Source organism: Dendrobates tinctorius, unplaced genomic scaffold (genome assembly GCF_039654945.1).
Source record: "Dendrobates tinctorius isolate UK_male_01 unplaced genomic scaffold, ASM3965494v1 ptg000009l, whole genome shotgun sequence".
Lineage (NCBI taxonomy): Eukaryota > Metazoa > Chordata > Amphibia > Anura > Dendrobatidae > Dendrobates > Dendrobates tinctorius.
Window position 1 is genome coordinate 2,551,615 of NW_027361677.1, and position 23,471 is coordinate 2,575,085.

Consider the following 23,471-nt stretch of genomic DNA (forward strand, 5'->3'; position numbering starts at 1 on the left):
GTGGATGGATCAGAGAATGAGACCTGTGAAACGTCCCCATGTCGAGGATCAGAATAGGATGTGGATGGATTCGAGAATGAGATTTGTGAAACGTCCCCATGTCGAGGATCAGAATAGGATGTGGATGGATTCGAGAATGAGATTTGTGAAACGTCCCCATGTCGAGGATCAGAATAGGATGTAGATGGATCAGAGAATGAGACCTGTGAAATGTCCCGATGTCGAGGATCAAAATAGGATGTAGATGGATCAGAGAATGAGACCTGTGAAATGTCCCGATGTCGAGGATCAGAATAGGATGTGGATGGATCAGAGAATGAGATCTGTGAAAAGTCCCGATGTCGAGGATCAGAATAGGATGTGGATGGATTCGAGAATGAAACCTGTGAAACGTCCTCATGTCGAGGATCAGAATAGGATGTGGATGGATCAGAGAATGAGACCTGTGAAATGTCATCATGTCGAGGATCAGAATAGGATGTAGACGGATCTGAGAATGAGACCTGTGAAACGTCCCGATGTCGAGGATCAGAATAGGATGTGGATGGATCAGAGAATGAGACCTGTGAAACGTCCCGATGTCGAGGATCAGAATAGGATGTGGATAGATCAGAGAATGAGACCTGTGAAACGTCCCGATGTCGAGGATCAGAATAGGATGTGGATGGATCCGAGAATGAGACCTGTGAAACGTCCCCATGTCGAGGATCAGAATAGAATGTGGATGGATCAGAGAATGAGACCTGTGAAACGTCCTCATGTCGAGGATCAGAATAGGATGTGGATGGATCAGAGAATGAGACCTGTGAAACGTCCTCATGTCGAGGATCAGAATAGGATGTGGATGGATCCGAGAATGAGACATGTGAAACGTCCTCATGTCGAGGATCAGAATAGGATGTGGATGGATCCGAGAATGAGACCTGTGAAACGTCCCGATGTCGAGGATCAGAATAGGATGTGGATGGATCAGAGAATGAGATCTGTGAAACGTCCCGATGTCGAGGATCAGAATAGGATGTGGATGGATCAGAGAATGAGACCTGTGAAACGTCCTCATGTCGAGGATCAGAATAGGATGTGGATGGATCAGAGAATGAGACCTGTGAAACGTCCCCAAGTCGAGGATCAGAATAGGATGTGGATGGATCAGAGAATGAGATCTGTGAAACGTCCCCATGTCCAGGATTAGAATAGGATGTGGATGGATTCGAGAATGAGACCTGTGAAATGTCATCATGTCGAGGATCAGAATAGGATGTAGACGGATCTGAGAATGAGATCTGTGAAACGTCCCAATGTCGAGGATCAGAATAGGATGTGGATGGATCAGAGAATGAGACCTGTGAAACGTCCCGATGTCGAGGATCAGAATAGGATGTGGATGGATCAGAGAATGAGACCTGTGAAACGTCTCCATGTCGAGGATCAGAATAGGATGTGGATGGATCAGAGAATGAGACCTGTGAAACGTCCTCATGTCGAGGATCAGAATAGGATGTGGATGGATCAGAGAATGAGACCTGTGAAATGTCCCGATGTCGAGGATCAGAATAGGATGTGGATGGATCCGAGAATGAGACCTGTGAAACGTCTCCATGTCGAGGATCAGAATAGGATGTGGATGGATCAGAGAATGAGACCTGTGAAACGTCCCCATGTCGAGGATCAGAATAGGATGTGGATGGATTCGAGAATGAGATTTGTGAAACGTCCCCATGTCGAGGATCAGAATAGGATGTGGATGGATTCGAGAATGAGATTTGTGAAACGTCCCCATGTCGAGGATCAGAATAGGATGTAGATGGATCAGAGAATGAGACCTGTGAAATGTCCCGATGTCGAGGATCAGAATAGGATGTAGATGGATCAGAGAATGAGACCTGTGAAATGTCCCGATGTCGAGGATCAGAATAGGATGTGGATGGATCAGAGAATGAGATCTGTGAAATGTCCCCATGTCGAGGATCAGAATAGGATGTGGATGGATCAAAGAATGAGATCTGTGAAATGTCCCGATGTCGAGGATCAGAATAGGATGTGGATGGATCCGAGAATGAGACCTGTGAAACGTCTCCATGTCGAGGATCAGAATAGGATGTGGATGGATCAGAGAATGAGACCTGTGAAACGTCCTCATGTCGAGGATCAGAATAGGATGTGGATGGATTCGAGAATGAGATTTGTGAAACGTCCCCATGTCGAGGATCAGAATAGGATGTGGATGGATTCGAGAATGAGATTTGTGAAACGTCCCCATGTCGAGGATCAGAATAGGATGTAGATGGATCAGAGAATGAGACCTGTGAAATGTCCCCATGTCGAGGATCAGAATAGGATGTGGATGGATTCGAGAATGAGATTTGTGAAACGTCCCCATGTCGAGGATCAGAATAGGATGTGGATGGATTCGAGAATGAGATTTGTGAAACGTCCCCATGTCGAGGATCAGAATAGGATGTAGATGGATCAGAGAATGAGATCTGTGAAATGTCCCGATGTCGAGGATCAGAATAGGATGTGGATGGATCAGAGAATCAGATCTGTGAAATGTCCCCATGTCGAGGATCAGAATAGGATGTAGATGGATCAGAGAATGACACCTGTGAAATGTCCCGATGTCGAGGATCAGAATAGGATGTGGATGGATCAGAGAATGAGATCTGTGAAATGTCCCCATGTCGAGGATCAGAATAGGATGTGGATGGATCAAAGAATGAGATCTGTGAAATGTCCCGATGTCGAGGATCAGAATAGGATGTAGACGGATCTGAGAATGAGACCTGTGAAACGTCCCGATGTCGAGGATCAGAATAGGATGTAGACGGATCTGAGAATGAGACCTGTGAAACGTCCCGATGTCGAGGATCAGAATAGGATGTAGACGGATCTGAGAATGAGATCTGTGAAACGTCCCAATGTCGTGGATCAGAATAGGATGTAGACGGATCTGAGAATGAGATCTGTGAAACGTCCCAATGTCGTGGATCAGAATAGGATGTAGACGGATCTGAGAATGAGATCTGTGAAACCTCCCAATGTCGTGCATCAGAATACGATGTAGACGGATCTGAGAATGAGATCTGTGAAACGTCCCGATGTCGAGGATCAGAATAGGATGTGGATAGATCAGAGAATGAGACCTGTGAAACGTCCTCATGTCGAGGATCAGAATAGGATGTGGATGGATCAGAGAATGAGACCTGTGAAACGTCCCGATGTCGAGGATCAGAATAGGATGTAGATGGATCAGAGAATAAGACCTGTGAAACGTCCTCATGTCGAGGATCAGAATAGGATGTGGATGGATCCGAGAATGAGACCTGTGAAACGTCCCCATGTCGAGGATCAGAATAGGATGTGGATGGATTCGAGAATGAGACCTGTGAAACGTCCCGATGTCGAGGATCAGAATAGGATGTGGATGGATCAGAGAATGAGATCTGTGAAACGTCCCGATGTCGAGGATCAGAATAGGATGTGGATGGATCAGAGAATGAGACCTGTGAAACGTCCTCATATCGAGGATCAGAATAGGATGTGGATGGATCAGAGAATGAGACCTGTGAAACGTCCCCAAGTCGAGGATCAGAATAGGATGTGGATGGATCAGAGAATGAGATCTGTGAAACGTCCCCATGTCGAGGATTAGAATAGGATGTGGATGGATTCGAGAATGAGACCTGTGAAATGTCATCATGTCGAGGATCAGAATAGGATGTGGATGGATCCGAGAATGAGACCTGTGAAATGTCCCCATGTGGAGGATTAGAATAGGATGTGGATGGATCAGAGAATGAGACCTGTGAAATGTCATCATGTCGAGGATCAGAATAGGATGTAGACGGATCTGAGAATGAGACCTGTGAAACGTCCCGATGTCGAGGATCAGAATAGGATGTGGATGGATCAGAGAATGAGACCTGTGAAACGTCCCGATGTCGAGGATCAGAATAGGATGTGGATGGATCAGAGAATGAGACCTGTGAAACGTCCTCATGTCGAGGATCAGAATAGGATGTGGATGGATCAGAGAATGAGACCTGTGAAACGTCCCCAAGTCGAGGATCAGAATAGGATGTGGATGGATCAGAGAATGAGACCTGTGAAATGTCCCGATGTCGAGGATCAGAATAGGATGTGGATGGATCCGAGAATGAGACCTGTGAAACGTCTCCATGTCGAGGATCAGAATAGGATGTGGATGGATCAGAGAATGAGACCTGTGAAACGTCCTCATGTCGAGGATCAGAATAGGATGTGGATGGATCAGAGAATGAGACCTGTGAAACGTCCCCATGTCGAGGATCAGAATAGGATGTGGATGGATTCGAGAATGAGATTTGTGAAACGTCCCCATGTCGAGGATCAGAATAGGATGTGGATGGATTCGAGAATGAGATTTGTGAAACGTCCCCATGTCGAGGATCAGAATAGGATGTAGATGGATCAGAGAATGAGACCTGTGAAATGTCCCGATGTCGAGGATCAAAATAGGATGTAGATGGATCAGAGAATGAGACCTGTGAAATGTCCCGATGTCGAGGATCAGAATAGGATGTGGATGGATCAGAGAATGAGATCTGTGAAAAGTCCCGATGTCGAGGATCAGAATAGGATGTGGATGGATCAGAGAATGAGACCCGTGAAACGTCCTCATGTCGAGGATCAGAATAGGATGTGGATGGATCAGAGAATGAGACCTGTGAAACGTCCCGATGTTGAGGATCAGAATAGGATGTGGATGGATCAGAGAATGAGATCTGTGAAACATCCCGATGTCGAGGATCAGAATAGGATGTGGATGGATCAGAGAATGAGACCTGTGAAACGTCCTCATGTCGAGGATCAGAATAGGATGTGGATGGATCAGAGAATGAGACCTGTGAAATGTCCCGATGTCGAGGATCAAAATAGGATGTAGATGGATCAGAGAATGAGACCTGTGAAATGTCCCGATGTCGAGGATCAGAATAGGATGTGGATGGATCAGAGAATGAGATCTGTGAAAAGTCCCGATGTCGAGGATCAGAATAGGATGTGGATGGATCAGAGAATGAGACCCGTGAAACGTCCTCATGTCGAGGATCAGAATAGGATGTGGATGGATCAGAGAATGAGACCTGTGAAACGTCCCGATGTTGAGGATCAGAATAGGATGTGGATGGATCAGAGAATGAGATCTGTGAAACATCCCGATGTCGAGGATCAGAATAGGATGTGGATGGATCAGAGAATGAGACCTGTGAAACGTCCCCAAGTCGAGGATCAGAATAGGATGTGGATGGATCAGAGAATGAGATCTGTGAAACGTCCCTATGTCGAGGATTAGAATAGGATGTAGATGGATTCGAGAATGAGACCTGTGAAATGTCATCATGTCGAGGATCAGAATAGGATGTGGATGGATCAGAGAATGAGACCTGTGAAATGTCCCCATGTGGAGGATTAGAATAGGATGTGGATGGATTCGAGAATGAGACCTGTGAAATGTCATCATGTCGAGGATCAGAATAGGATGTAGACGGATCTGAGAATGAGACCTGTGAAAAGTCCCGATGTCGAGGATCAGAATAGGATGTGGATGGATTCGAGAATGAGACCTGTGAAACGTCCTCATGTCGAGGATCAGAATAGGATGTGGATGGATCAGAGAATGAGACCTGTGAAATGTCATCATGTCGAGGATCAGAATAGGATGTAGACGGATCTGAGAATGAGATCTGTGAAACGTCCCGATGTCGAGGATTAGAATAGGATGTAGATGGATCAGAGAATGAGACCTGTGAAACGTCCTCATGTCGAGGATCAGAATAGGATGTAGACGGATCTGAGAATGAGATCTGTGAAACGTCCCGATGTCGAGGATCAGAATAGGATGTGGATGGATCAGAGAATGAGACCTGTGAAACGTCCTCATGTCGAGGATCAGAATACGATGTGGATGGATCCGAGAATGAGACCTGTGAAACGTCCCCATGTCGAGGATCAGAATAGGATGTGGATGGATACGAGAATGAGACCTGTGAAACGTCCCAATGTCGAGGATCAGAATAGGATGTGGATGGATCAGAGAATGAGACCTGTGAAATATCCCGATGTCGAGGATCAGAATAGGATGTGGATGGATCAGAGAATGAGACCTGTGAAACGTCCCCATGTCGAGGATCAGAATAGGATGTGGATGGATACGAGAATGAGACCTGTGAAACGTCCCGATGTCGAGGATCAGAATAGGATGTGGATGGATCAGAGAATGAGATCTGTGAAACGTCCCGATGTCGAGGATCAGAATAGGATGTGGATGGATTCGAGAATGAGATTTGTGAAACGTCCCCATGTCGAGGATCAGAATACGATGTGGATGGATTCGAGAATGAGATTTGTGAAACGTCCCCATGTCGAGGATCAGAATAGGATGTAGATGGATCAGAGAATGAGACCTGTGAAATGTCCCGATGTCGAGGATCAGAATAGGATGTGGATGGATCAGAGAATGAGATCTGTGAAATGTCCCGATGTCGAAGGATCAGAATAGGATGTGGATGGATCAGAGAATGAGACCTGTGAAACGTCCTCATGTCGAGGATCAGAATAGGATGTGGATGGATCAGAGAATGAGATCTGTGAAACGTCCCGATGTCGAGGATCAGAATAGGATGTGGATGGATTCGAGAATGAGATTTGTGAAACGTCCCCATGTCGAGGATCAGAATACGATGTGGATGGATTCGAGAATGAGATTTGTGAAACGTCCCCATGTCGAGGATCAGAATAGGATGTAGATGGATCAGAGAATGAGACCTGTGAAATGTCCCGATGTCGAGGATCAGAATAGGATGTGGATGGATCAGAGAATGAGATCTGTGAAATGTCCCCATGTCGAGGATCAGAATAGGATGTGGATGGATCAGAGAATGAGATCTGTGAAATGTCCCGATGTCGAAGGATCAGAATACGATGTAGACGGATCTGAGAATGAGACCTGTGAAACGTCCCGATGTCGAGGATAAGAATAGGATGTAGACGGATCTGAGAATGAGACCTGTGAAACGTCCCGATGTCGTGGATCAGAATACGATGTAGACGGATCTGAGAATGAGATCTGTGAAACGTCCCAATGTCGAGGATCAGAATAGGATGTAGACGGATCTGAGAATGAGATCTGTGAAACGTCCCAATGTCGTGGATCAGAATACGATGTAGACGGATCTGAGAATGAGACCTGTGAAACGTCCCAATGTCGAGGATCAGAATAGGATGTAGACGGATCTGAGAATGAGATCTGTGAAACGTCCCAATGTCGTGGATCAGAATACGATGTAGACGGATCTGAGAATGAGACCTGTGAAACGTCCTCATGTCGAGGATCAGAATAGGATGTAGACGGATCAGAGAATGAGACCTGTGAAACGTCCCGATGTCGAGGATCAGAATAGGATGTGGATGGATCAGAGAATGAGACCTGTGAAATGTCATCATGTCGAGGATCAGAATAGGATGTAATAGGTCTGTGTGCTGTCCAATAAAAAAATCGGACGGCACACTGATAATCTCACCAGTAGTACAGCTACCGAGGGGGCAAGGGGTGCTGTTGCCCCGGGCCCCACGCTGAGGGGCCCACCTGCAGCCACAGTACGCAGCATGACAATACAGTTAAACTCTCCAGCAGAGCAGGTCTCCCTGCATTGCCACGTGGACATTATTTAGGCCCATGAGCCGGGGGAGCCAACACTTGGTCCTGCACCCATCATCACAAGTTCAACTGTATCGGCATCATGGATGCTGATACAATTGAGAATAATGATGAGAGAGGGAGTGTCAGATGTCATTCCTCCTCTGTGTCTGATGTCACAGCACAGTGGACGTGATGACGTTACTACATGACACCCACTGTGCTGAGATGTGCAAACACTCAGTGCGCTGGCTGCAAAGACCGGAGCAAAGGGGAGGAGAGGTGAGTATTGGATTTTTCTATGGGGAGTGCATTATACTGAATAGAGGCTTATGGAGAGTGCATTATACTTTGTGGAGAACTATGGAGAGTGCATTATATTGTATGGAAGCCTGTGGGGAATGCATTATACTGTATGGGGCACTATGGGGAGTGCACTTTACTGTATGGAGGCCTATGTGGAGGGAATTGTACTATATGGAGGCCTACAGGAAGTGCATTATATTGTATGGAGGAATTTGGGGAGTGCATTATACTGTATCGAGCACTATGGGGAGTGCATTATACTGTATGGAGGCCTATGGGAATTGTATTATATTATATGGAGGAATATCGGGAGTGCATTATACTGTATGGATTATGAGGAGCGCATTATATTGTATGAAGACCTATGAGGAGTGCATTATACTGTATGGAGGCCTATGGAGAGTGCATTATACTGTATGGAGCACTATAGGGAGTGCATTATACTATATGGAGCACTATGTGGAGTGCATTATACTGTATGGAGGACTATGGGGAAGGCAGTACACTGTATGGAGGCCTATGGGAAGTGCATTATACTGTATTGAGGCGCATGGGGAGTGTATTATACTGTATGGAGGCCTATGGGTAGTGCATTATAGGGTACCTGCACAGGGCATAAATATATTCTAGAGGTTTGTTTTACCACCTAGAGGGCACACAGTACTACACAATAGGTGCAGTAATAGGGATACAAATGGCAGCAGTGGCTCAGTATTGTGAGTATTAGCAGAATGAGTAGTTTGTGTAGGTTGTGGATAGATGGGAAGGATGCTGGAAATGTGAGAAATCATATGTCTTTGTTGTAATCTCTGCAGCACAGTCCTGGCTGAAAGAAGTTGTCATGTCGGTCTGGGACAGATGGAAAAGACAAAAAAGTGAACAACTCCATCAGAAAGAAGGTCAGCTGTAAGTCACTATCTGTAACTGTGCTGTAATCTCCTGTGCTGTAATCTCTTGGAATCACTGAAACTTGGTGGGACAATACACATGATTGGAATACAAGACTAGAAGGATACAACTTATTTGCAAGAAACAGACTTGATAAACGAGGAGGGGGTGTTGCATTGTATGTTAGAAACGCGTATATCTGCACAGAGATTGAAGCTTCAGAGACTGGGAGTTCTGTGGAAACTGTTTGGGTAAGAATACAAGGACAGAACAATGGAAAGGACACCATTGTAGGCATTTACTACAGGCCGCCTGTGCAAGCTGAAGATATGGATGAACTCTTTATGCATCAAATGGCCAAGTTCTCCAAAAAATATGACATAGTTGTCATGGGAGATTTCAACTATCCAGACATTTGTTGGGAATCTCTCTCAGGCAAAACTAACAGGTCAAGGAAATTCTTATCCTCTCTTGCTGACAACTTTATCTTCCAAAAGGTAGGGGAGAAAACAAGGGGAACTGCTACCTTGGATCTAATCCTTATAAACAGGGAGGAAATGGTTGAGGAGGTAAAAGTGGCTGGAACCCTAGGAAGGAGCGACCATGCTATTTTAGAATTTTGGATAACTAGAGGAGGAAGACCTGTGAAGACTCAGACGTCAAGGTTAGATTTCAGAAAGGCAGATTTTAAGGGATTCAGAAAGATAATTGGAGGGATCCAATGGCTGGATATCCTTAAAGACAAAAATGTCCAGGAAGGATGGGAAATCTTGAAAAATGAAATTCTCAAAGCACAGTTGTTAACAATTCCGAAAAGAGGGAAAAATAGGAAGCATTTAAGGAAACCAGGATGGGTGAACACAGAACTTAAGCACATGCTAAAAAGGAAGAAAAAAATGTTTATAAAATGGAAAGAGGGAGGCATATCTAAAGAAGAATATAATGCTGTCTGCAGAACCTGCAGGGCACAAATCAGATTATCTAAAGCTGACAATGAATTGAGGCTTGCAAGAGATGTCAAAAGCAATAATAAAGGATTTTGGGGATATGTCAAAAGTAAAAGAAAAGTCAAAGATGCTATAGGATTTTTACAGGATGAAAATGATGAAATGGTAAGACAGGATGTTGAGAAGGCTGAACTTTTAAATTCCTATTTTGCATCTGTTTTCTCTCAGAAAGGAAATGTAACACCAACTGTTATTCACTGTCCTATTAACGGAATAGAAGAATCCAGGATATCTATAAACAGAAAGATAGTGAGGAAACACTTAGCTAACCTAAATGAATTCAAGTCTCCAGGTCCAGATGAATTACACCCCAGAGTACTGAAGGAGATAGCAGAAGAAATTTTTGAACCCCTCTCCATAATCTTTGAAAATTCTTGGAGAACAGGAGAAGTGCCAGAAGACTGGAGAAGAGCAAATGTTGTTCCTATCTTCAAAAAGGGGAAGAAGGTGGACCCAGGCAACTATAGGCCGGTGAGTCTGACTTCTATACCAGGAAAGATCTTTGAACAAATTATTAAACAACATGTATGTCAATACCTGGATAAGAATGAAGTGATTAAACAGAGTCAGCATGGGTTTGTAACTAATAAGTCATGTCAGACTAACTTAATTTCCTTCTATGACGGTATCACTGATTGGGTGGATCAAGGAAATGCTGTAGATATAGTATATCTTGACTTCAGCAAAGCATTTGACAAAGTCTCTCATACAATCCTTATTGAAAAAATGACTAAGTATGGAATGGACAAGGCAACTGTTAGGTGGATTCATAACTGGCTTAGTGATCGGACACAAAGAGTGGTCGTAAATGGCTGCACATCCAGTTGGAAGAATGTCTCAAGTGGGGTACCACAGGGCTCTGTCCTGGGCCCTGTATTGTTCAACATCTTTATCAACGATTTAGATGAAGGAATTGAGGGTAAACTGATTAAATTTGCTGATGACACAAAGCTAGGAGGGATAGCTAATACTAGAGAAGAGAGAGAGAGGATTCAAAAAGATTTAAATAAACTGGAGAAGTGGGCAGCAACTAACAGAATGGTTTTTAACAGGGAGAAATGCAAAGTACTACATCTGGGCAATAAAAATGAAAAAAGCATATATAGAATGGGAGGAATAGGGCTAAGTGACAGCACATGTGAAAAAGACTTGGGTATACTAATAGATCACAGACTGAATATGAGTCAACAGTGTGATGCAGCAGCAAAAAAGGCAAATGCAATTCTAGGATGTATTAACAGAAGCATACAGTCTAGATCACGTGAAGTCATTATTTCCCTCTACTCCTCTTTGGTCAGACCTCATCTGGAATATTGTGTCCAGTTTTGGGCACCACATTTTAAAAAAGACATCAACAAACTGGAGCAAGTTCAGAAAAGAGCGACCAGAATGGTGACCGGTCTGCAAACCCTGTCTTATGAGGAAAGGTTGCAGGATTTGGGAATGTTTAGTTTGCAAAAGAGAAGACTGAGAGGAGACTTAATAGCTGTCTACAAATATCTAAAGGGCTGTCACATTGTAGAAGGATCAACTTTATTCTCATTTGCACAAGGAAAGACTAGAAGCAATGGGATGAAACTGAATGGGAGGAGACACAGATTAGATATTAGAAAAAACTTTTTGACAGTTAGAGTGATCAATGAGTGGAACAGGCTGCCACGAGAAGTTGTGAGTTCTCCTTCAATGGAAGTCTTCAAACAGAGGCTGGACAGACATCTGACTGGGATGATTTAGCGAATCCTGCTTTGAGCAGGGGGTTGGACCAGATGGCCCAGGAGGTCCCTTCCAACTCTACGATTCTATGATTCTATGAAATGTTCTGCAGCACTGGTATCTACCACTATACAGTCACCATATGGCAGTAATATCAGTGTCGGTCTTTGTATAGAGATTATTTTCAGCAACAGCACGGTCATCTGCTGAGGTTCTCCTACATGCACTATTAGGGCGCGCCACCATAGTTGTAATCAGGGTTACCTGGTTAGGGGCCCACTCAGAAGTTTCACCCCTCCCTCTGAACCAAAACCTTAGCTACGCCTCTGCTTCTCACGGATGTGTGAATAAAACAATTGAGGGGTAGCTCAGGATTAGATATAAATATATGTTTTGTTTTTTTCCAGAAGCAGCTCGCACGCCCAAGCTTGTTCCGATATTCAGATCACACTCGGCCATGCAAGTCAATGAGTCCATGGAAAGAATCAAACTGCACTCGGATGACATCTAAGTGCAGGATGATTTCTGCGTTCTCACAGAATAGACAGAAGATGGAGGCATTTTTTTCTCCATCCTCTCCTCATCCGAAAGAATCTGATCAGAGTTTGATCAGAGTGTCCTTTGCATAATTGGCTCGATTCTCTCTGATCAGGGAATACACAGCCGTTTGCACCTGCCTTAACCCTGTACAATCCCTGCCCACCACTTTATCTTCAATGTGCTCTTCCTTTGTTCTATATAATCCACATCTCCTCTATGAGGTTGATTTCACATGTCTGATGTCCACACAAGTCATGGAGCACCGTCCCCAAACACAACAGCTTTATTAGTATATATGTGGCTGTTGAGTTTGGGTCAGTAGACTTGCAGCCGCTCCAGACCGCTCTTACGGCCTATACTCCAACAGTGCATGACGGACATGTCAAATTAGCATCAGGAACGCTTTTCTCTGCTTTGATTCCGATTTCCTTCTGTAATAATTTTGGTCTTGCCGAGTCCATATTTCCCCCACATTATACTCTGCACACTGTATAGTCAAAGTAAGAGTCACGTTATGTCGTGGAGGCCGAGAATGGAGCGGATAACTGGAAGAACTACCTGCATTATCTTTTACATGATGTACTATGTACAGAAGATTCTTTACGTTTTCTTACCATTTCCATTGAGGTCAAATACGGCATCTAGATTATCGTGAACACCATTCCACGAATCTGCAATTAGTTTAGGGAAACCGGTATCCATTTTCTGCTTCACTTCATTATATCTAAGAAAACAAGAAATGTAAAAATCAAACAAACATCACAAATAGTCTTGAGCAAACGTGCCGGGATAAGGCGATATTCGCTCATGCGCACGTTCTAACCGAGCATGCTCAAATAATATGTTGCGTTGCGTACATCGACCTCAATGTAGGGTTCGTTGGAGTACGTCGAGCCGCCAAATTCATTAAGGGGCACACGCCTCCTAATGAATTCAGCGTACGGTATCTTATTAGCGGTGTACACCTCCGTCAACCTCGCCAGCGTAAGGAATGCTGAATTTGTCAGGTGGACGGAGCGACGCTGAACACTAAGACTCGTAAAGCTTTTGCACTACTCCGAGTGGCGCCCAAAAAATGGAGACTTTTCTAAGCGTTTTGCTCCAGTTTTTTGGTTTACAAGCTTTGATCAATCGGGGCCATAGTCCCCAGCAAACTTTTCAATCATCCTGTGGCCAGTGTCCGACTCATGCTGTCAGTAGTTCGGGCACCATGATAAATACTTTCCATGGTTTTCTATACTGGTCTCATTACCTCCAGAACTTGTCTTCTGCAAAAATGTAGGTTTTTTTGTTCTTGCTCCAGTTGAACGCAGCATCCACACGCTTGACATCTGAGGGTAGTCCAAGGCTACTTATCTTTTTAGGGTATCCTCTTTCTAGTTCACTTGAAGTGTAAACCCAGTATTCATCGCCTGTAACACAAAGCACACAGAACATCACAACATTGTATGCGGAAACAGAAGTATAGAGTCATATATTCAGCGTCTCAAAGAAAAATATGGCTCTGATGCTTGCTGCGCGTGGTTTGGGGCTCATGAATCGAGTGATAGGTTCCCGTACCGTGGTGTCCACAATAGTGGTGCATGCTTCTATCATTCATTTCGACCGACTCCTTTTATAATAGCGACAAAAAATATCCAATATCTCAGATGGAGTTTGTGATAAATACCTGGATGCAAAAAAATTGGATAACCAATGAAAAATGTCTTAAAGGGTTTTTCCATTTTTTTCCTTTATGTAAAGTATGGCTTGACTAAAATAATAAATGGCACATACTTAACTATCAATCCATCATTTCTTCCACTGCTTGGTTTCCTTTACAGTTTTTTGTCCATGCTTCACTGTTGTAGCCAATCATTGCCTGCGAGTGTTATGAGATGGCCACTGATTGGCTGTCTTTGTTCCACTGCTTGGTTTCCTTTCCTTTTTATCAGTTTTTTTGTCCATGCATCACTGCTGTAGCCAATCATTGCCTGCAAGAGTGATGAGATGGCCACTGATTGGCTGCCGTCATCATGCTCTGACAAAAATGTAACCGATGGGGGACCCAGATAGTTGTAAGGAGACGCGGCAAGGGATCAATATGTGAGTGCAGTTTAGTATTCCGATATCACACTCAGGACATCTGTTAATTAATAGAAAACTGTGAAAAACCCAATTAAACCTTTATTACAGAATGACTAAGACTATGGTCAGCTATAGAGAGATACCAGGGTAGGGTGGATTTTTTTTTTTTAAATGCGCTGATGATTTAATCACGATCCGAGAAATCTCAGGAGAAAGTGGTTTAATGTCAGCGCATTTCAGAGTCCATCTGACTCCTTCCTCAGGACAAACTCATTTGCAGTAGTCTTGAGGAAGGAGTAAGATGGTAGATTGTCAGCCTCTGGAAGTAAACAGTGAAGGATTCCACTTAATGACACAGAGCCAAGATCTATAAAAAGTGGAGGAATAGATGCAAAAAATAGCTTGTAGTACCACTCACAGCCACTGCACCATGTATGGAGCTGTGCTGCACAGCGGCACCTTCAATATGTCGATCAGTGGTGGCGCTAGGAGCTGGATCGTCACTGATCAGATATTGATAACCTATCTATCAATATCAAAGTCTTGGTATACGTCTTCAATGCTGCTTATATCTTTGAAAATTACTTTCAAATAATCAACAGAGAAAAATGTGATATGTAGAGTTATGCAAAAAGGTTTGCAGAACCCTGGTCCACTGGCAGCCGGACCAGGCTCCTCTTCTGAGTACTACGCCCCTGTGACACCATGCTTGCAATGTTAAATTTCCCGTTACGTGAGTCTGCCAAATCAGCCTGTTAAACAGGAATGCGTGAAGCGCGCATTTTTTTTATAGCAGGCTGACCTGTGGCTTGAGCTGTGTAATTTTTGTGTTCTGCCTTTTTTGTTATTAGGAGCAATTACTTTAGGGTTTAAAAGGGCAACAACAATTCCTGTATTGCTTAATTTCTTCCTGCATATCGGCATTCCTCATCTCTACATCTGTGTCTCTAGTGGTTTCCATATCTCCCAACATTTAATGATAAGAAAGAGTGAAGCAATTTATATTTTATGCTAAGCCAGTAAACTTAACTCTCCCAGATGTACCTACACAGAAATATTCTCCCAGTGAAGGCCATTAGTGTTCTGTTCCTACATACGATACAACATTCATGGCCCCCACAGTGCCCAACACAAAGTATGATGCCCATATAGCACCACCCATACACTACGATGTCCCAACATTCCCCCCCACACAGTATAAATTCTGAAAGTTTATTCCCATAGACAGTATGATGTCCCCACAGTACATTCCCCCACACACAGTATGCTCTCCCCACTGTACATTCCCCCACACACAGTATGATGTCCCCACAGTACATTCCCCCACACACAGTATGATGTCCCTACAGTACATTCCCTCACACAGAGTATGATGTCCCTACAGTACATTCCCTCACACAGAGTATACAGTCTGAAAGTTTATTCCCCTAGACAGTATAATATTAACACAGTACATTCCGCCACACAGAGTATGACGTCCCCACAGCACATTCTCCGAGGCAGAGTTAATTTACTCACAGAACATTCCCCCACACACAGTATGATGTCCCCACAGTACATTCCCCCACACACAGTATGCTGTCCCCACTGTACATTCCCCCACACACAGTATGATGTCCCCACAGTACATTCCCCCACACACAGTATGCTGTCCCCACTGTACATTCCCCCACACACAGTATGATGTCCCCACAGTACATTCCCCCACACACAGTATGATGTCCTGCACAGTACATTTCCCCACGTACAGTATGATGTCCCCACAGTACATTCCCCCACACACAGTATGGTGTCCCCACAGTACATTCCCCCCACACACAGTATGATATCTGTTGTGAGTTCATTTTCCCCTTCACTACTGAGGCCCGAGGAACTCCCTCTTCTGGTGAAGAAAGGTAGTGAGCCTGATTGTCAAACACCTGGGGCTGATGATGATGACTGGCTGAGTGGAGTTAATGACTGGATATAAGGCTGCCGACGCCCTTCTGGCCTGCGGGTGATTTCTCTGTGGACTTCTAGGAAACCAGTCTGATTCCTGCTCATCTAAAGCTAAGATTTCTGCTTTGCCTTTTTGCATTAGTGTTTTGTTTTCCTTGCTTTTCTGGATTCTGCCATTCCCTGCTGGGGTGAGCTGAATCTCCTTTTGCCTGTTGCTCTGTCTTCAGAATATTCCTGAGTACTGACATAGCCTTTTTTGAAGCCTAGCGTCTTCAGGGCCTTTTTTACTGTCCGTTTGTTGGCTCTTATTTTCATAGGGTTTTTTCACGGATTGCAGACAGCAGCCTTCCTGTCCTTTCCTATCTAAGCTAGCTTGGGCCCCATCTTTGCTCAGTCTATCTTTCTGTCTGTGTTTTGTTCTTTCTTCTTGCTTCACCGTCATTATATGTGGGGGGCTGCCTTTTGCTTTGGGGTCTGCTCTGGGGCAGTTTAGTTTTCCCTTTCTGTCTTTAGGCTATGTAGTCCTCCGGCTGTGATCAAGGGGCCTAGGGCATCGTAGGAGCCCCCCACGGCTACTGCTAGTTGTGTTGATAGGTTCAGGGGTCTGCAATCCGATAGCTGCCAACTTCTCTGGTTTTCTGGACTTAGCTAGCATTTCTATTTTTGCCTCCTACGGTGACTCAATCATAACAGAATCACCCGCCATAACGCAGATCCTAGGGTACTCAATTGCAGGAAAGAATTGTATAAAAAAAAAAAAGGTGTGTATATTTTTTCCTCTATATCTCTGAGGCCGTATGGGGAATTTTTTTTTTCTCTCAATGAAGATAAAGCAATTGCCTGATCGTGTGGAGCAGCTCGCTGCGCAAGTGCAGGGAATTTCCACCTACCTTGCTCATTCACATGCTGCTGAACCAAAGATTCCTACACCTGATGTATTTTTTGGGGATCGGTCTAAATTTTTGAATTTCAAAAATAATTGTAAATTATTTTTTGCCTTGAAGCCTAACTCGTCAGGGAGCTCCGCGCAGCAGGTTAAAATTGTCATCTCTTTGTTGCGTGGCGATCCCCAGGATTGGGCGTTTTCTTTGAAACCAGATGATTCTATTCTGACTAATGTGAACGCATTTTTTCAGGCCTTGGGGTTGTTGTATGACGAACCTAATGCCATTCATCAGGCTGAAAAGACCCTGCTGGCATTGAACCAGGGTTGTGATTCTGCAGAATTGTACTGTCAAAAATTCCGAAAGTGGGCAGTACTTACTACCTGGAATGATAATGCCTTGGCTGCTCTCTTTCGGAAGGGGTTGTCAGAAAGATAAAAAGATACTATGTAAAAGATACTATGGTGGGATTTCCTGTTCCCTCTGGTCTTGACGATTCTATGTCTTTAGCCATTCAGGTTGATCGGCGTTTGCGCGAACGCAGAGCTGCACGAGAGGTGTTGCCACCTGTTGAACAGATGTCTGAACCTATGCAATGTGATAGAGTTTTTTCCAGAGAGCAGCGTCAGGAGTTCAGAAGGCGTAATAAGTTGTGTTTTTTCTGTGGAGATGCCTCACATATTATTTCTGTCTGTCCTAAACGCGAGAAACGCCTTGCACACACGTTTTCTGTTGGTGGTGTTCAACCTAAGTTTCTTCTGGCTATTACTCTGATCTGCTCCCTGTCCACATTTTCCGCCAAGGCTTTTGTGGATTCGGGAGCAGCTCTAAACCTAATGGACTTGGATTTTGCTAAACGTTGTGGATTTCCGATGACACCTCTGCAGACGCCTATCCCTTTGAGGGGGATTGATGCTACTCCTTTGGCTAAAAATAAACCTCAGTTTTGGACCCAGGTGGTAATGCGGGTCGCCCCAGACCATCAAGAAAATTGCAGGTTTTTGGTGTTACATAATCTGCATGATACTATTGTTCTGGGGTTTCCCTGGTTACAAATTCATAATCCAGTTTTGGATTGGAAATCTGTGTCTGTGGTGAGTTGGGGTTGTCGGTGTGCCTTTAGTGAGGCTCCGGTGTTTTCCACCTCTCCTCAGTCGCATGATGTTCCTGATTATTTGGCGGACTTTTATGATGTATTTAGTGAGAATGAGTCTGCGTCTCTGCCTCCTCATAGGAGTTATGACTGTGCAATTGAACTGAGCCCGGGGTGTAAATTTCCCAAGGGTCGGCTCTTCAATTTATCTGTACCCGAGCACGAGGCTATGCGATCCTATATTAAGGAGGCGTTGGAGAAGGGTCATATTAGACCATCCTCGTCACCCTTAGGTGCCGGGTTTTTTTTTGTAGCCAAAAAGGATGGTTCATTAAGACCTTGTATTGATTATCGTGCTCTCAACAAAATTACTGTTAAATATCAGTATCCGTTACCCCTTATTTCTGATCTATTCTCCAGAGTTAAAGGTGCTTGCTGGTTTACCAAGCTTGACCTCAGGGGGGCGTATAATCTTATTCGCATTAAGCATGGGGATGAATGGAAGACGGCGTTTAATACTCCGGAGGGACATTTTGAGTACCTGGTGATGCCTTTTGGGCTCACTAATGCCCCTTCTGTCTTCCAGTGCTTCATGAACGATATTTTCCGAGATTTTGTCGATAAATTTTTGATTATCTATCTGGATGATATTTTGATCTTCTCCAAGGATTGGGATTCTCATTTGGAACATATTCGGACTGTGTTCCAGATCTTGAGGGAGAATTCCCTGTATGTCAAAGGATCTAAATGCCTTTTTGGAGTACAGAGGATTTCTTTTTTGGGATTTATTTTGTCCCCGTCAACTATTGAAATGGACCCGGCCAAGGTACAGGCCATTTACGATTGGGTTCAGCCCACTTCTTTGAAGGCCCTCCAGAAGTTTTTGGGTTTTGCTAATTTTTATCGGAAATTTATAGCAAAATTTTCTAGTGTTGCCAAGCCATTGACTGATTTGACTAAGAAGGGTGCTGATGTGTTAAATTGGTCTCCGGAGGCTGTTTCTTCCTTTCAGGAGCTGAAGCGAAGATTCACCTCCGCCCCGGTTTTGCGGCAACCTGATGTCTCACTTCCGTTCCAGGTAGAGGTGGATGCTTCTGAGATTGGTGCAGGAGCTGTTTTGTCCCAAAAGGATCCTGTAACATCTAAAATGAATCCCTGTGCTTTCTTTTCCCGAAAGTTCTCTCCATCTGAACGTAACTATGATGTGGGGAATCGGGAACTGTTAGCCATGAAATGGGCATTTGAGGAGTGGAGACATTGGTTGGAGGGAGCTAAGCATCAAGTCGTAGTCCTCACTGACCACAAGAATTTGATTTACCTAGAGTCGGCTAAGCGCTTGAACCCTAGACAGGCTAGGTGGGCCTTGTTTTTTACACGTTTTGATTTTGTGGTTTCTTTTCTTCCTGGAACTAAGAATGTCAAGGCTGACGCCCTCTCTAGGAGCTTCTTTGCTGATTCTCCTGTGGTGACCAAGCCTGCTACCATCTTAGGCGAAGGGGTAGTTCTTTCTGCCATCTCGCCCAATTTGAGACGTGCTCTGGAAGAGTTCCAGGAGGACAAACCTGAGCGTTGTCCCAGTGGAAAGTTGTATGTTCCTGACCAGTGGAAGAAGTGAGTGATGTCTGAAGTTCATTGCTCTGCTTTGGCTGGTCATCCAGGTATTTTTGGTACTAGAGATCTGGTGAGTCGGTCTTTTTGGTGGCCCTCCTTGTCTCGTGACGTCAGGAATTTTGTGCAGTCCTGTGAGACATGCTCCCGGTCTAAATCGTGTTCTCGCTCTAGTGGGTTGTTGATGCCTTTGCCTGTCCCCAAGAGGCCATGGACCCATATTTCAATGGATTTCATCTCTGATATGCCTGTCTCTCAAAGGATGACTGTTATTTGGGTGATTTGTGATAGGTTCTCTAAGATGGTTCATCTTGTACCACTCCCTAAGTTGCAGGCTTCCTCTGAATTGGTGCCCCTGTTTTTACAACAGGTGGTTCGCTTGCACGGGATTCCTGAGAACATTGTACCTGACAGAGGAGTCCAGTTTGTGTCTAGATTTTGGAGAACTTTCTGTTCCAAGCTGGGAATTCAGTTGTCCTTCTCCTCTGCTTTTCACCCTCAGACCAATGGGCAGACAGAGAGAACAAACCAGACCTTGGAGTCATATTTGAGATGTTTTATTTCTGCTGATCAGGATGATTGGGTTTCATTTTTGCCCTTGGCCGAATTTGCTTTAAATAATAGAGCTAGTTCTGCCACTTTGATGTCACCTTTTTTTGTAACTTTGGGTTTCATCCTCGATTTTCTTCAGGGCAGGTGGAGCCCTCTGCCTGCCCAGGTGTTGACACTGTGGTGGAGAGAATGCACCAGATCTGGGACCAAGTGGTGGATAAGTTATCTCTCTCCCAGGAAAAGGCCCAGCGGTTTTCCAACCGACATAGGACCATTGGTCCCCAGTTTAAGGTTGGTGATATGGTGTGGTTATCATCGAAAAATATTGCTATGAAGGTGGCTTCTCCTAAGTTTAAGCCTAGATTTATTGGACCTTACAAGATTTTGGAGATTATTAATCCGGTCTGTTTTCGTTTGGCTCTTCCTGTCACATTTAAAATCCATAATGTGTTCCATAAATCTTTGTTGAAGAGGTTTGTTGAACCTGTTGTTCCGGGCGGTTGCACCTCAAGACCCTGTATTGGTTGAAGGTAACATGGAATATGAGGTAGAGAAAGTACTGGATTCCTGTCTGGCTAGACGGAGACTCCAGTATTTGGTTAAGTGGAAGGGTTATGGTCAGGAGGATAATTCCTGGGTCTCTGCCTCTGATATTCATGCCAAAAGATTGGTGCGTGCCTTTCATCGGGCTCACCCTGATCGCCCTGGTGGCGTGGTTGAGGGTTCGGTGACCCCTCCTCAAGGGGGAGGTACTGTTGTGAGTTCATTTTCCCCTTCACTACTGAGGCCCGAGGAACTCCCTCTTCTGGTGAAGAAAGGTAGTGAGCCTGATTGTCAAACACCTGGGGCTGATGATGATGACTGGCTGAGTGGAGTTAATGACTGGATATAAGGCTGCCGACGCCCTTCTGGCCTGCGGGTGATTTCTCTGTGGACTTCTAGGAAACCAGTCTGATTCCTGCTCATCTAAAGCTAAGATTTCTGCTTTGCCTTTTTGCATTAATGTTTTGTTTTCCTTGCTTTTCTGGATTCCACCATTCCCTGCTAGGGCGAGCTGAATCTCCTTTTGCCTGTTGCTCTATCTTCAGAATATTCCTGAGTACTGACATAGCCTTTTTTGAAGCCTAGCGTCTTCAGGGCCTTTTTTACTGTCAGTTTGTTGGCTCTTATTTTCATAGGGTTTTTTCACGGATTGCAGACAGCAGCCTTCCTGTCCTTTCCTATCTAAGCTAGCTTGGGCCCCATCTTTGCTCAGTCTATCTTTCTGTCTGTGTTTTGTTCTTTCTTCTTGCTTCACCGTCATTATATGTGGGGGGCTGCCTTTTGCTTTGGGGTCTGCTCTGGGGCAGTTTAGTTTTCCCTTTCTGTCTTTAGGCTATGTAGTCCTCCGGCTGTGATCGAGGGGCCTAGGGCATCGTAGGAGCCCCCCACGGCTACTGCTAGTTGTGTTGATAGGTTCAGGGATCTGCAATCCGATAGCTGCCAACTTCTCTGGTTTTCTGGACTTAGCTAGCATTTCTATTTTTGCCTCCTACGGTGACTCAATCATAACAGATATCCCCACAGTACATTCCCCCACACACAGTATGATGTCCCCACAGTACATTCCCCCACACACAGTATGATATCCCCCACAGTACATTCCCTCACACACAGTATGATGTCTCCACAGTACATTCCCCCACACACAGTATGATATCCCCCACAGTACATTCCCCCACACACAGTATGATGTCCCCACAGTACATTCCCCCACACACAGTATGATGTCCCCACAGTACATTCCCCCACACACAGTATGATGTCCCCACTGTGTATTCCCCCACACACAGTATGATGTCCCCACTGTGCATTCCCCCACACACAGTATGTTGTCACAACAATACTTTCCCCCACGCACAGTATGATATCCTGAGAGTACATTGTCCCACACAGAATGATGTCCTCACTGTACATTCCCCCACACAGAGTATTATGTCCCCCATAGTACATTCCCCCACACACAGTATGTTGTCCCCACAGTACATTCCCACCACACACAGTATGATGTCCCTTACAGTACATTCCCCCACACACAATATGATGTCCCCACAGTACATTCCCCCACACACAGTATGATGTCCCCACAGTACATTCCCCCACACACAGTATGATGTCCCCACAGTACATTCCCCCACACACAGTATGATGTCCCCACTGTGTATTCCCCCACACACAGTATGATGTCCCCACTGTGCATTCCCCCACACACAGTATGTTGTCACGACAATACTTTCCCCCACGCACAGTATGATATCCTGAGAGTACATTGTCCCACACAGAATGATGTCCTCACTGTACATTCCCCCACACAGAGTATTATGTCCCCCATAGTACATTCCCCCACACACAGTATGATGTCCCCACAGTACATTCCCACCACACACAGTATGATGTCCCTTACAGTACATTCCCCCACACACAATATGATGTCCCCACAGTACATTCCCCCACACACAGTATGATGTCCCCACTGTGCATTCCCCCACACACAGTATGATGTCCCCACTGTGCATTCCCCCACACACAGTATGTTGTCACCACAATACTTTCCCCCACGCACAGTATGATGTCCTGAGAGTACATTGTCCCACACAGTATGATGTCCTCACTGTACATTCCCCCACACAGAGTATGATGTCCCCCACAGTACATTCCCCCACAGAGTATGATGTCCCCCACAGTACATTCCCCCACACACAGTATGATGTCCCTACAGTACATTCCCCCCACACACAGTATGATGTCCCCACAGTACATTCCCCCCACACACAGTATGATGTCCCTACAGTACATTCCCCCACACACAGTATGATGTCCCCACAGTACATTCCCCCACACACAGTATGATGTCCCCACAGTACATTCCCCCTCACACAGTATGTTGTCCTCACAGTACATTCCCCCACACACAGTATGATGTCCCCACAGTACATTCACGAGATACACAGTCTAATGTCCCCACTGTACATACAGTATAATGTAGACATAGCACATTCCCACACATACAGTATGATGTCCCGACAGTGCTTTCTCCCACACACAGTTAATTTATGCACAGTACATTCCCCCACACAGTATGATGCCTCCACAATACATTCCCCAACACACTGTATGATATCCCACGGTACGATGACCCCACAGTACATTTCCTCTAAACT

At 44.8% G+C, this 23,471-nt stretch overlaps 1 protein-coding gene across 1 annotated transcript in view; it reads right to left on the reverse strand.

The window, feature by feature from the left end:
• MMP2 (matrix metallopeptidase 2) overlaps window positions 1-23,471 on the reverse strand; it is a 69,950-nt gene that overhangs the window by 12,079 nt on the left and 34,400 nt on the right. Inside the window, exons 11-12 of the mRNA XM_073581704.1 lie at window positions 13,382-13,541; window positions 12,744-12,853 (exon numbers count right to left, since the gene is read on the reverse strand). Of these exons, the coding sequence (XP_073437805.1) occupies window positions 12,744-12,853; window positions 13,382-13,541 (270 nt within the window). The remainder of the gene's footprint in view (window positions 1-12,743; window positions 12,854-13,381; window positions 13,542-23,471) is intronic.